General features: G+C 43.7%; 1 protein-coding gene across 4 annotated transcripts in view; it reads left to right on the forward strand.

Moving 5' to 3' along the window:
- MDGA2 (MAM domain containing glycosylphosphatidylinositol anchor 2) overlaps window positions 1–15736 on the forward strand; it is a 665204-nt gene that overhangs the window by 440587 nt on the left and 208881 nt on the right. For all 4 annotated transcript variants that reach the window (XM_084631535.1, XM_084631536.1, XM_084631538.1 and 1 more), the window contains one exon: window positions 10207–10500. In XM_084631535.1, coding sequence (XP_084487661.1) covers window positions 10207–10500 — 294 coding nt within the window. The remainder of the gene's footprint in view (window positions 1–10206; window positions 10501–15736) is intronic.

The raw sequence follows: 15736 nt of genomic DNA on the forward strand, positions 1-15736 counted from the left end.
AATGGGTATAAACTGGCCATCAACAAGTTTAGACTTGAAATTAGGCAATGGTTTCTAACCACCAGAGGACTGAAGTTCTGGAGCCACCTTCCACAGGGAGCAGTGGGGGTAAAAAAACTAACTGGCTTCAAGACTGAGCTTGATAAATTTATGGAGGGGATGGTATGACAGGACTGCCTAAAATGCCATGTGGCCCATCGGCGATTGACTGTAGCAAAAATCCCCAGTGCTAGATGGGGACACTAGACGTGGAGGACTCTGAGTTACTACAGAGGATTCTTTCCCAGGTATCTGCCTGGTGTGTCTTACCCACATGCCCAGGGAAGAGTATAAAAATATTGCTCGGGCATGTAGGAATGATATCAGGAGGGCCAAATCGCACCTGGAGCTGCAGCTAGTGAGAGATGTCAAGAGTAACAAGAAGGGTTTCTTCAGGTATGTTGGCAACAAGAAGAAAGCCAAGGAAAGTGTGGGCCCCTTACTGAATGAGGGAGGCAACCTAGTGACAGAGGATGTGGAAAAAGCTAATGTACTCAATGCTTTTTTTGCCTCTGTCTTCACGAACAAGGTCAGCTCCCAGACTGCTGCGCTGAGCATCACAAAATGGGGAAGAGATGGCCAGCCCTCTGTGGAGATAGAGGTGGTTAGGGACTATTTAGAAAAGCTGGACGTGCACAAGTCCATGGGGCCGGACGAGTTGCATCCGAGAGTGCTGAAGGAATTGGCGGCTGTGATTGCAGAGCCATTGGCCATTATCTTTGAAAACTCGTGGCGAACCGGGGAAGTCCCGGATGACTGGAAAAAGGCTAATGTAGTGCCAATTTTTAAAAAAGGGAAGAAGGAGGATCCTGGGAACTACAGGCCAGTCAGCCTCACCTCAGTCCCTGGAAAAATCATGGAGCAGGTCCTCAAAGAATCAATCCTGAAGCACTTGCATGAGAGGAAAGTGATCAGGAACAGCCAGCATGGATTCATGCCTGACTAATCTAATCGCCTTTTATGATGAGATTACTGGTTCTGTGGATGAAGGGAAAGCAGTGGATGTATTGTTTCTTGACTTTAGCAAAGCTTTTGACACGGTCTCCCACAGTATTCTTGTCAGTAAGTTAAGGAAGTATGGGCTGGATGAATGCACTATAAGGTGGGTAGAAAGCTGGCTAGATTGTCGGGCTCAACGGGTAGTGATCAATGGCTCCATGTCTAGTTGGCAGCCGGTATCAAGTGGAGTGCCCCAAGGGTCGGTCCTGGGGCCGGTTTTATTCAATATCTTCATAAATGATCTGGAGGATGGTGTGGATTGCACTCTCAGCAAATTTGCGGATGATACTAAACTGGGAGGAGTGGTAGATACGCTGGAGGGGAGGGATAGGATACAGAAGGACCTAGACAAATTGGAGGATTGGGCCAAAAGAAATCTGATGAGGTTCAATAAGGATAAGTGCAGGGTCCTGCACTTAAGATGGAAGAATCCAATGCACCGCTACAGACTAGGGACCGAATGGCTAGGCAGCAGTTCTGCGGAAAAGGACCTAGGGGTGACAGTGGACGAGAAGCTGGATATGAGTCAGCAGTGTGCCCTTGTTGCCAAGAAGGCCAATGGCATTTTGGGATGTATAAATAGGGGCATAGCGAGCAGATCGAGGGACGTGATCGTTCCTCTCTATTCGACACTGGTGAGGCCTCATCTGGAGTACTGTGTCCAGTTTTGGGCCCCACACTACAAGAAGGATGTGGATTAATTGGAGAGAGTCCAGCGAAGGGCAACAAAAATGATTAGGGGACTGGAACACATGACTTATGAGGAGAGTCTGAGGGAGCTGGGCTTGTTTAGCCTGCAGAAGAGAAGAATGAGGGGGGATTTGATAGCTGCTTTCAACTACCTGAAAGGGGGTTCCAAAGAGGATGGCTCTAGACTGTTCTCAATGGTAGCAGATGACAGAGTGAGGAGTAATGGTCTCAAGTTGCAGTGGGGGAGGTTTAGATTGGATATTAGGAAAAACTTTTTCACTAAGAGGGTGGTGAAACACTGGAATGCGTTACCTAGGGAGGTGGTAGAATCTCCTTCCTCAGAGGTTTTTAAGGTCAGGCTTGACAAAGCCCTGGCTGGGATGATTTAACTGGGAATTAGTCCTGCTTCGAGCAGGGGGTTGGACTAGATGACCTTCTGGGGTCCCTTCCAACCCTGATATTCTATGATTCTATGATCTAACTGATCACCATATTTGGGGTTGGGAAGGAATTTTCCCCTGGGTCAGGTTGGCAGAGACCTGGAATTTTTTTGCCTTCCTCTGCAGCATGGGGCATGGGTCACTTGCAGGTTTAAACTAGTGTAAATAGTGAATTCTCTGTAATTTGAAGTCCTAACACCATGATTTGAGGACTTCAGTAACTCAGCTAGAGGTTAGGGGTCTATTACAGAAGTGAGTGGGTGAATTTCTGTGGCCTGCGATGTGCAGGAGGTCAGATCCATGATCATGATGGTCCATTTTGACATTAGTAAGAGTATCTGAGTAAGAATATACATTACAATTTTAAACCTAACTAGTGTCCCTTAAGTGACTTGCTACAAGGTGTCAGAACATGTTAGTATTAAGAGTTGAGTGGGTCTAATATTTATTTAATTTTCTTTCTTGATATAGGAATTAGATACAGTGTTCCTGTCAGATAATTTCTAAGTTATTATCTGGAAAAAAACACCAACCAACCAACCAACCAACCAAGCGATTCCCCTGGAATCACAAATAAAGCCCCCCCCCCGAAATGGCACCTCTTTGATAGGCATGGAATTTTGCCCCCCACATGCGTCCCCACTGGCTTGACTGGAACTGCTCCGCCTCCCCAAACAGAAGTCAAACTATGCCTATAACAGTCATAACACAAGAACTGGGGGCCACCCAATGAAATTAATAGGCAGTGCATTTAAAACAAACAAAAGGAAGTACTTCTTCACCCAACACACAGTCAACCTGTGGAACTCCTTGCCTGAGAATGTTATGAAGGCCAAGACTATAACACGGTTCAAAAAAGAACTAGATAAATTCATGAAGGATAGGTCCATCAATGACTACTAGCCAGGTTGGGCAGGGTTCATGCCCCAGACTCTGTTTGCCAGAAGCTGGGAATGGGCGACAGGGGATGGATCTCTTGATGATTCCCTGTTCTGTTCATTCGCTCTGGGGCACCTGGAATTGGCCACTGTCGGAAGACAGGATATCGGGCTAGATGGACCTTTGGTCTGACCCAGTATGGCCATTCTTATGGATTGGCACTATACTTGCCCTTTTCCAGTCCTCTGGAATCTCTCCCATCTTCCATGACTTTTCAAAGATAACCACTAATCGTTCAGATATCTCCTCGGTCAGCTCCTTGAGTATTCTAGGATTTATTTCATCACGTCCTGGTGACTTGAACACAACAAATTTGTCTTGTTCTTTCCTTATTTTAGCCTCTGATCTTACCTCATTTTCACTGGCACTCGCTATGTTAGACATCCAATCACTACTAACCTTTTTTGGGGAAAAATCAAAACCAAACCAAAACATCTGTGACCTGTGGTTTGTTCTCTCTCATCCTCTTAGGAGGAGAATTGTTCATGCAACATAGTGTATTGCTTTGGCAGGGTTTTGCTTTTAAATGCCCGTGATGCTGTGTGTTTCCATTAGAGAAGGCAGGAGAAATGCACTTTGTACTTGGAGCAGAATTTAGTGAGGTTTCTGGTAGTCCCTAGTTCCTGGGGGAGTTGGTTCCACAGCCTTGATGAATCCGCTGGTGAGAAAGCACTCTCTCCTATACAGGTGAGCTTTGCTTGTTTGGGACAAAGTCCCATTTTGCCAGAGGAGTGAAGTTGTTCATTCCAGAATTTTAGGCGAACTTTTTGAATATGCTCAACCTGGGCCATTGGACATCTTGAAGATAAGGGCCCATCTTGCAATGGTCAAAAAGAGGGTGCACAGACTCAAGTCCCTGGCTGTGAAAACAGCAGGCTTGGTCAGCTGGTGTGCAGCTGGGCATGGCTTTGCCTCACCGCTGCTGTAGAAGCTGAAGCAGAAATATCCTCTTAGGAAACATCCTAGTTCTGCAGCCGTGAAGCCCAGGAATAGAGCACAATGTGGATGGGACTACGGGTCCAGTGTTGGCCTGGTCAGAATCCATTGGTGTCACTCCTTTTGATGGGACTCTAGAATGAGTCATATTTTCCATACCAACACATTACTGTGAACTGGCAGAGTAACTCAAAAATTACAAGAATGTATTCGTAGAACGTCAAGCCACAAATCTTCCTTGTGATGATCTGATCTTTAAGCTGATCAATTATCTACTAAAGAATTTGCTAATTAAACCTCATTTGCTTATTAGAACTTGGGGCCCTGATCTATTGATGAAGCATTCTGTTTGCTGGTCGTCTCATTCTGCCTTTGACAACACATGAAAGAATTATCTTCATTTTAGTTCAAATTGTTTATTAAAATCACAGTAGTGTCTATTTCCATGATGACAAAGAGCATTCTTTGGTATAATTAGTTGTATAATTAAGACATTTGTAAGCCACAAGCATTGTCCAACAGTGATCATTTATAAGCAGTCTACCAATGTCAAATGGGTTCTGGTGGAAACAAATGACTTATTTATTACTGGAGTAAATTGATTTTTGGAGACATCATCCTTTGAACGGTTTATCATTGCAAGCAATAGGTTCATGAAGCGAAAAAGAAATTGTGGGTTGCTTTAAAATGTTTTTCTTTTATAATTACTTGATATCGAATGTATACAGGAGTTTTATTCTTTATTTGTGGACTCATCTGCCCCTTATACGACACATTACAACTCGGTTTGTGTGGTGAGGTGTCTCCCTGCCTTTGTGTTACTGCACAAGGTGTGATGATGAGCTGCTATCACAGCAGATCTCACTGATCCACATCTTCTCTGAATCTGATGTCCTCCTTGGTCTTATAGCTCTTCCCAACTGTGTTTGCACACCACAGCCTGACTGCAACACAACTTGATGGGAGCAGAGAACTCCATCCCTGACCTTGAATGAAACTGGCATGGGTGTGTAGGTTCTACAATCTCTTTATCTGTGTACACCTTTGCTTTGAGGATAAGGGGCTCTCTTCTCCATGGAGTGGCTGCATGAAATTACCCAGGCAGCAGCCATTCTAATTTTTAAAAACTAGTAAAAATAGAGATAATGGAATTAAAAGAAAATAAATAGCTTGACACCTCTAGATTTACACTTTTCTTAAGCTAAACTACATAAGACCTTCTCAGCTTACTTCCCGAGAAGAAGAAAGGAAAAGTGAATAAAAGGTTCAAAAGTTTACATCTTTTGAAAGCAATCCCTTTCGGCAGGACTGGCAGTCTCACTAGCTGTCCAGATACCAACTCTTCTTCTGCCCATTCTCAAGATGCCAGCTAAATCCCCTTCCTAGTTTCCCCAAACAGTTGTTTGAAGACAAACACACAGTATGGGTTGGTAAACAATTTCACTCTCCTTCCAGGTAATGGTCCATTAAGAAAGAGGAGGTCCCTAATGATGATTAATGGCTGCCTTACTAAAGCTTAATGAGGTAGCTCTGAGGCTGCCTTTCACAGACCATCTTGGATAGCTGTTGCCAGTTTCAGCCAGGCCTCTTGTTAACCCTCTTCCCAAAGCAGCTTTTTCGTCTTTGCCATGAACTATGCATCTGTCGCAAAGCTGCCTGTGGCAGGAGATGCACTTTAAGGGTCCAGAACATCACCTTTGACCTTTGTAGAAATTGGAGAAAGCAAAGCCCTAAATAAGGGGGCTTCTTATTTCCCTGACACAGCAATGTAGTTCCCTTCAATGTCCTTTAGTGCCTTGAGCACTATAGTTTTAAATGACGCAAGTGAAGGGCTTCCGTCCATTATCTTGGCTGATTAACTCAGTCTAATCTCAGTGTGAGATTATTTCTTGATGCACAGACATTCCTTTGCCTGACTTGGTCCATCCTTACTGGTTCAATTGCCATTGGCCCACTCTACAAAGCCCGGTCCCTTCTTGGTGTTTCTATGCGCCAAATACTTGTGAACTTTATCCCTCTCTCCCAGAGCCACAACCTCTCTCTCTCCTAATTAGGTTATCCACTCGTTGCAAATGGTCTTCCTATATGTCTGCAGAGCATCGTGCACACCTGTGGAGATGTGTAAGTAATAACCCTCTCCCACCTCCATATCTGGGCTGTCACTAATTCCTGAGCATTTATTCGGCAACATCTCAGAATGCCATCCTTTATTATCCCTCCAAACCGCTAAAACCCACATCCTGGACCGGTAATATTTTACCTTGAGCGCAACAGCCTTGTTCTCTGAAGTCTCCTTGTCTCTCGCCTTCTCTGTCCTCCAACTGTCCATTCAAAATGCTGCTGTAAATCAAGTAGTGGCTTGAAACTCATGTCCCTGGATGCTATCGGTGAAGTGTGCATACTAACAGGTTTCAGAGTAGCAGCCGTGTTAGTCTGTATCTGCAAAATGAAAAGGAGGACTTGTGGCACCTTAGAGACTAACCAATTTATTTGAGCACAAGCTTATGCGCAAATAAATTTGTTAGTGTCTAAAGTGCCACAAGTACTCCTTTTCTTGTGTGTGCATACTAGATACTTAAGACTGAGGTCAAGTAATTTGCACACTGTTTTGATTCCATTCATGCCCTCTCCAAATCTTTCCATTGGCATCCTCTTGATAGCTGCATCGAACACTAGCTTCTTGTCCTTGCCATCAGCACCCTGTGTAACTTGCCTCCTGTATCCATATTTGCTCCCATTAATGACAATTGTGGTATCATCTAGAGACCCTAATCAGGGATCAGCATGTCGTTATGCTGGGTGCTGTACAAAACCATCACGAAAAATGGTCCCAGCCCTATTGATCTTAAAATCTAAGATCTCTTGGCTAAATTTCTGTATGCTTTTGCATATCCTTCTTGGCTATCATCGCCCAGCTAAATGTTCATGTATTTTGTTTTCTTCCACTTTGTTCTGGCCTTCTTAAATTAAATACTTCAGCCACCTTTCAAATACTCACTAAACAGACCACAAACGAAGAAGGGTAAGACTAGTTATCAACGGTTCAGTGTCATACTGGGGGATCGTACCTACTGTGGTTCCACGCGAGTCTTGTCTTGGATCCAGTACTATATACTATTTTCACTAATGAATTAGATAATAGAGTTGAGATGATGCTTATCAGATTTTCAGACAACACCAAGCTGGGAGGGTTCTCTAAAATATGAAGGACAGGATTAGTATTAAAATGACCTTGACACACTGGAGAATTGGTCTGTAACCAACAAGGTGAAATTTGATAAAGACAATAGCAAAGTACTACACTTAGGAAGGAAAAATCACATGCAAAATGAGGTGTAATTGGCTAGGCAGTAGTTCTACAGAAAAGGTTCACATATTATATCTATATACACGCACACAGAATACTGTCATCAGTTGTTCTCCATATCTACTGACGGTAGGACAAAATAATTGGCTTAATCTGCAGCAAGGGAGATTTAGGTTAGATATTAGGGGGTTGTGTAATCCCCCTCATTGGAGGTTTGTAAGAACAGGCTGGACAAACACCTGTCAGGGATCATCTAGTTACTTGGTCCTGCTTCAGTGTCTGGCTAGACAACCTGACCTCTCTTGAGTTCCCTTCCAGCCCTGCATTTCAGTGAGTCTATGAGATTCCGGGCAGAGATGATTTTGTTGGTGCTGGGCTGCTTTTGTTAACTTGCCTGACTTCTGCCGACAAATAGTTTATTATTGTTGCTGTTACTGCAGTAGTGTCTATGGGGAGGGGGAGAGTGAGATGTGGTCTGAGTGTACTGATAAATATTGTATCCGAGAAAGATTTATTCTTTGAGTGCTATCTTGTTTCTGCTGAGTCAGAAACTCCATCAGTATTTTCTTCCTCCTCTTTTGGGGGGAAGCAGCTTGGCCATGGTGATTCCCTGGGGGAACGACATTTTGGCCTCCCTTCCCCCCTCCCCCGACCCTATTGCTATAACGGGTATCGGGACTGAGAACAGCTGTGTAATGAGTTGCATGCTATTATTCTCTCTTTCTCCCATGTCAGTATGTGGCATTTGGTATAAAGGGAAAGGTGTCAGATGTATTTTTTCTCAAGCCATTGTATTCCCATGTCTGTTCTTTTTGAGTGAGAAACCTTCATTTCACGTCAGCTTCTTCAGCCTGCTCCTGATAGTTTGTTGTTCAGTCTGTTTGCTATATAAGCATGTATTCGCATACACACGCTTTCCCTGTGTGCCTGTGAGTGAAAGAACACAACGTGGGTGGGGGGTGTAGTGATTTTATCACCATGTGCTTGGGATGACTGCAATACTCATGGCTGGCGAGGCTCTGACTGAGGTATTTAGGATTTGCCAGATGATGCCCCATCAAGCCATTGTGCCCAATACCATCACCTGTTTTGTAGGTCTGTGCCTCACATGTTTCACAAGAATATATTCTAGCAATGTTTTAGAAAGATCTGCATTTTAAGTACAGGTTCATTTTTTTATATCCTTCTGTAAAACCAGTTTGCCTCCGTTATGGCAGAGTTAGGAGGGAGCTACTAAAGCCTGTGAAATAGTCTAAAAGAGCATTGCTGTGCCTGAAAATGTCCCCGTTTTAAAGTCTGATACTGAAGGATCTTGCAGGCCTAGAAATGAGCGCTGGTCCCAGGGGGATGATGGGGCTCTGTCTCCCCTTCTCACCAGTACAAAGGTCCCACTTCTGGCCCTGCAGGGCTGTGAGGTAGAATCAACGAATCATAGAAATGTAGGACTGGAAGGAACCTCGATAGGCTCCCTAGTCCAGCCCCCTGCACTAAGGCAGGTTTGAATGTTTCAATTTTTTATGGACAGAAGGTTTGGTTTGGTGCAAACTGAATCTTGCCCATCCTGGCTGGGGGTAGGGTATTTTTTTTTTAAAAAGTCCATGTTTTAGGGGGAAAGAAGCAACTTTTCTCTGGCAGGCTGATTAAAAGGAAACTGTGGTATTCGAAGGTGCTGAGAGATTTGAAGCCTTAGAACAAGTCCTAGGGGGTGGATAGTCTCCTGAGGGTGGGCAAGCAAATGATACATGATAAATGTACTTATCGCATGGCTCTGCACCCAGTCACATGGTTTTCCCTCCACACACTGCACGTATCTGTATTTAAATGGACCTACTTCAAAGCTAGCTATCACTTGTAGGTGTTATCCATGCAAGTAAACGCATCCGATGAAGTGAGCTGTAGCTCAAAAAAGCTTATGCTCAAATAAATTGGTTAGTCTCTAAGGTGCCACAAGTCCTCCTTTTCTTTTTTTGTGAATACAGACTAACACGGCTGTTACTCTGAAACAAGTCTGTGTGGCGCCCAATGTGGCTGTTCACATCTAGAAATCATGCACAACTCCAGGAAATGTATTTTGATCTGCATTAAGCCCACGGCTAAGAGAGAAGAAAAAGCTGGGTTACAAAACGAATATAGCGTGATGAGATTGCGACGATAATTGAACATGGCAAAAATGTTCTCTTCAAGCCTTTGACGCTCTTAGTGCTCTGTACTTATCAAAAGTAGCTACGTAAAGTACAGAGGCAGAAGTGCCATCTCTAATGGGGCTAACTGCGGAAAGCTCAGCTGAATGCTAATAGGCTCCTAGCACAAACACTAGTCTGGTGACACGAGTATATAGTTACAAGCTGCACTTACTTCTGATCTCGCACCTTCCCTGGTAGACTCTTTCAAACGGGGGAACAAGCTGTCTAGGAAAAAGTGGAAATGTTATCGTGTATTTTGTACATGAGCACTGATTGCATTGACCACCTCTTCTTATCATCGTTATGCCACGGTCCTAGTCAAGGGATTACGTGACACTTGTTGGAAAGAACTGTTCAAATGTTCCTTCCCAGAGTTGTTTGTTCGTAGGTTTAAAATGTGCATTAAGAAAAGCCTTTGCGGGTAATGTTGTGACAGATTTCTGAATTTTGTATTTAGTTCTTGACTGTTCTATACGAGGTCTGCAGTCAGTTCTATGATAAAAAAAAGTTTGCAAGGTCAAACATACTTCAACGGAAAGCCATGCAACCAAAAGGTTCATCTCATAAAAATACTAGTAGCAACAATGTATCTTTTCTTCATTTTTGCAACTACTTTCCCTGTAAATACTAACTAGGGAACCTTCTCTTCTTTCCCCCCGCTTTCCCTTTCAAGTTCCGCCCAATCTGACTGTTCCACAAGAAAAATCACCTTTAGTCACCCGGGAAGGAGACATTATAGAACTACAATGCCAGGTGACCGGAAAGCCCAAACCTATCATTCTTTGGTCCAGAGCTGATAAGGAGATTGCAATGCCAGATGGATCCATGCAGATGGAGAGCTATGATGGAATACTGAGGATAGTGAATGTGTCGAGGGAGATGACAGGAACATACAGATGTCAGACCAGTCAGTACAATGGATTTAATGTGAAACCCAGAGAAGCATTGGTGCAGCTCATTGTGCAGTGTAAGTAAATTCTTATTTTCTTCTTATGCGTTTTGGGGGGAAATGACTTGATTGTTTCCTGGTAATCTCATAGCAATAGGAGTCTGCTGGTTATTCCATGCATCGGTGTCCTGCTGTTTTGGTTCTGTGGTTCCCAGAATTCATGATTAGAATATGCAGATACCATATAAGTAAAAATGCCACAAGCTACTCATTGATTTAAAAAGTATCTGATAATGCTGTTGTCAATTTTTAATGAACCTGTGTTATTCTGTGGATGTCTAACATTACTCTTCTTTAAGTGCCAGAACAAATAACTCATGTAGAAGAGTGTGTTTCTGTAAATTGTGGCCCCCATACTGATTTCACTTATGGACATTATGTGAGATAAGAAAAAAGTTCATGGGGCTTGGTGTATGCGGAACTGTTAACACACTTTGCATGGGGAACTTTTTAGAGTCTCAATCTGTGAATTATAAACAGTGTTGCCATAAAATTCAGTCACATTTAGGAGAGAATGTGGGGAAATAAATTACTTTGCAAACACTATGCTTTTATGATCAGAGAATGAGGTGGGGACACTAATTCATTGTCATGTCTGTGTAAGTGACAGATAAGATGGTCTCTAGGAGACTTTCAAGTCTGAAAATCAAATCAAGTTAAAAATGCTGGTTCTTATTTTCGCTGTTAAATAAAGTGACTTATGCGCCACTCAGTTATTCCTGATTTAGATGAACCAAGCAGCTCTTTAGGTCAGGGACTCTCTCTAGCCATGAGTATGTTTACTGCTTGGCCAATGAGTCGCTGATCTCAGTTGGGGCCTCTAAGTAATACTGCTATTCTCCTCCCAATTAATAATATAGTCAGTTATTTTAATATGGTATTTTTATTTTTGGTGGTCTCTTGCTGAAGAAACCATTTGTGATTAACAGAGCTGCTCACCTGTTTTTTACACTTCAGTCAGATATGCAGAGGTACACTGGCACATCCCTTATACATGTAAGCTCACAAACATATGTAAGTGGCCTCATCTCAAAAAAGATATACTGGCATTAGAAAACGTTCAGAAAAGGGTAACTAAACTGATTTGGGGTTTGGAACGGGTCCCATAGGAGGAGAGATTAAAGAGGCTCGGACTTTTCAGCTTGGAAAAGAGGAGACTAAGGGGGGAGATGATAGAGGTCTATAAAATCATGAGTGGTGTGGAGAAAGTGAATAAGGAAAATTTATTTGCTTGTTCCCATAATATAAGAACTAGGGGCCACCAGATGAAATTAATGGGCAGTAGGTTTAAAACAAATAAAAGGAAGTTCTTCTTCATTCAGTGCACAGTCAATCTGTGGAACTCCTTGCCTGAGGAGGTTATGAAGGCTAGGACTATAACAGGGTTTAAAAGACAACTGGATAAATTAATGGAGGTTAAATCCATAAATGGCTATTAGCCAGGATGGGTAAGGAATGGTGTCCCTAGCCTCTGTTTGTCAGAGGGTGGAGATGGATGGCAGGAGAGAGATCACTTGATCATTACCTGTTAGATGCCCCAGAGGGAGTGAACCTGGCATTGGCCACTGTCAGCAGACAGGATACTGGGCTGGATGGACCTTTGGTCTTACCCAGTATGGTCATTCTTATGTTCTTATGACAAATAGCCACATGGATTTTTGTTGCTAAAGATTCTGCCCCAAGGCTCTGTAACTGAATGTATTATCTGCTCCTTCCACTTTCTCCTCTTCTCTCTTCCAATGGAATAGTGGCCTCCCATGGGCTAGATGCTTATGCAAGCCACAATGGGTTTAGATCACCCCCACAGGAGACTAGCTAGTCCCTCGTTAATAAAGACACCAACTGGCTAATTCTTCCTCATACGTTAACACTTCAGTGCCATGGAAGAGGTTAGCTTTTAGAGGAAGAAAAGCTACATTAGCTTCCTCTGTACTTTTTGCTGAGCACAAGAGGAGTCGTGTCCAGCTGCAGATGCACTGAGGAAAACTCTTGGGAGCGTGAAATTGAATGTCACGTGGCGGGGACCTTGGGGGAAAGCGGTCTCCAGAGCCCCGCATGGGGACGTGAACGCAAAGTAAATGTGACGATAGTGTTCTGGTGCGCGAGGCACTGGCTGAGGAGCATGGAGTCCAGGGGTCTGTTCCTGACTCTGCCGCTGAGCTGTGTGGCCTGGGACAAATCACTGCCTCTGTTCTCGCTCGCACCCTCTCTCTGTCTTGTCTGTTTAAACAGGAAACTCCTCAGGGCTGGGACTGTCTTTTATGCTGTGTTTGTGCAGCACCTTGGACAGTGGGTCTGAGTCTAGGCTGGGCCTCTCTAGATGCTAATGCCATACAAACAGTAAGGATAGTAGCAGAGGTGGGCTATTAGAGGGATCCCTCCAGCAGCTGGGATAGGGTGCAGTTTTACCTGAGTGAGGTGTTGCAGATAACAGGAGAGCTTAAATAGAAATATTCCTAATGAAAATCTGGTTTTAGGCTTTTTGAAGCTGCTAAGATGTCCATATGTCTGCCTTCTCCAGTCTATTCCCCTTGGTAATGGTATATCTGGGATTTGTGTGCCTTGTCCTCCACCCTGGAATTCCCCGTGATGACACAACCTTGGAGAGCCTTGTTTAATCCATTTAGAAACCAGAAACATGAGTTTCAGCCTCATTTGGGCACTGAATTGTTTGTGGGGTCCTTGGAGGAGAGTAGGTTTTTTGGGGAATGTTGGAAGAGCACTCTGGACAGTCTGTGCCTGTCAGCATGCTGCCAAGGACAGAGAGGAGCAAAGTCAAACCTAAAGTTGCAAGTAATGGAGGAGTTCATAGACAGCTTCTAGCCTGAGGTACATACCCAGCGTTTCAGGGTCCAGGCCAGGAGGAGAGGTCAAAATCAAGCTGAGGTCTTTCAAGAGCCTGTATTGTCGTGGCAGCTACAGATCTATGCTGTTGCCTGGACACTTCCTGGAACGCCCCTGGGGTTTATATAGGGTGGGAGCCACTCAGGAGCCATGAGGCTGCTGCCTGTCGGACTCCTTGAAGCGGGACTTCCTGCAATTTCTGTCCACAGCAGGTCATAGATAAGGGAATACAAGCAGGGTATAGCTGCTGATGCTTAGCAGCCTGGAGGTGTTTGCTGCCTGCCAACTCTTCAGGCCCGGCTTTGAGACCCACTGGCCTTACAGTGCCTCACTAACCCTGCTGAGTCTGCTCACTTGTTTTACCCCTGTTTTGTGTCCCATCTTGCATATGTAAGGGCCTGATCCAAAGCCCACTGAAGTCACTGTAAAGGTTCTCATTGATTCCGGTGGGCTTTGGCTCACCCACTTGGGCTGCATTTAAGCACGTGATCAACATTAACATCAATAGGAGCTAAGCATGTGTTTTGCTGAATGGGGATGGACTGCGAAAGCTGGGCCTTGCTTCCCACAATTCTATAGACTTCTCAGAAACTACCCGTCTCAGGCCCCAATCAGTTCCCTATTAAACTCAGTGGAATTTCTCCACTTGACTTCCATGGAAGTTGTCGGAGCAAGCTCTCAGATAGCTGAGAGATAAGTAACAAAGTCTTTCTCCCATGCCTCTCAACCTAGAACATTACGAATACTTTTGTTATAATGTTAGAGGAAAAAGCTCTGGTTTATATTATAGATTTAAAAACAAAAAAACACCACACTATTTGCACCAGCTGATGTGTTTTGAAAGTGCTGGGAGAAACAAGAAGAACATGGTTATGAGAGGCCAGCAGTATATCAAAGGTCTTTGGGTGAGTTTTTTTTTTTTTAAATGTGTCTTTGTTTAGATTCCTACTCGTTTTGTGCTGATATTAGCAAGTGAGAATTTGAATAGAAATGTGGAAAGCATGGATTTCATGATGATCTTTGAGGTATTGGAGAAGACGTGTGTGTGTGTGTGTGTGTGTATGTATGTTAACATTAACTTCAGTGTTCTTTTTATAATGGTAATACTATTAATTTTATCTGAGATAAAGAAACGTCAGTGATTTTAAATCAGTAATGGCTGTATGATTTATTCTTGGATGATTCTGTGTTCTAAATAGAAAGTGATATTTTGGTGAAACTCTGTGAATTATGTAATGACTCATTAATTTTGCATTTTCTGCAGTGTGTGGGGGTGTGAGGAGAGAGGTATGAAGAAGTGTAATGTATCTAGTTGCACACAATCCAGTTCTTTATGGCATAAAAACAAGCTCTATGTGTGAAACCAAATCACCTCTGTGGCCAAGCAGAATGAAACTTAGTTAGGTCCCATCCTGGGATGCAACCGCTTCCATAAAACTGAACATTTGAGTCCAATTCCCTCAGTTCATACCCAGGCAAAATTCCCCTTGACAGTGGTTTTTAAGTCAGCTGCATCACATGTGTAAAGGAATAGGCGTTTTTCATGCGGCCACTGTGAACAATGAACCCCGCCATGACTACTACTGTGTGCAAATACACCCATCATTAATGTTCCCTTGCCACCTACCCACCTCATGTATGTGTGTTTATTCCCATATTGTGTATTGTCAAACTCCTAGATTGTGAGTTTCCTAGGACAAGGACTGTCTTTGTGATACAGGTTTATACTGTGAGCACTAAGTCATCATTCGGGCCTTGTAAGCCTCTTCAGCATCATGACATTCTGGTAGGAGATGTGCCATGTAGTGCAAAGGAATCATGGCAGTCAGAGATGGAAAAGACCAGTTAGATTATCTAGTCCACCTTCCTGCTAGTGCAGAATTGGTCAGCATACTTTCTAGTGCAATTTCAAAAGCCCCCAGTTGATGATATCCCAACCACCTTCTCGGGAGACCACTCTATACTCAAATACAGCAAAATCTACGCTCCTTCCACACTCATGACCTGGGAGGAGGATCCAGTGGTTAGGTCATTAGCCGGAGTCCAGGGTTCACTTCCCTGCTCCGCCAAAAATTCCCGAGTGACCTTGGGCACATGAATTAGTGTGTCTCTGCCTCAGTTTCCCATCTGTAAAATGGGGATAGTAGCACTTCCGTTCCTCCCTCGGGTGTGTGAAGATAAATACATTAAAGGCCATGAGGGTGCTCAGATTACACTGGAGAGCTGTAGGTTTGGGATCTGTTGTGGACTCTTTTGACATTTTCTCTTAAACGCATCAATTGCTTGTGTAACCCACCAAGCCTCTCCATCCCACAGGGTGTGAGTACCATGCCAGTCTTTCCCTGCAGAGCCTTGGGATCTAATATAAATACAGCCCCATTTGCAACAGTAAAACCAGGATAATGACTGC

This window comes from Lepidochelys olivacea (assembly GCF_965140295.1).
Source record: "Lepidochelys olivacea isolate rLepOli2 genome assembly, chromosome: 6".
Classification (NCBI taxonomy): Eukaryota; Metazoa; Chordata; order Testudines; family Cheloniidae; genus Lepidochelys; species Lepidochelys olivacea.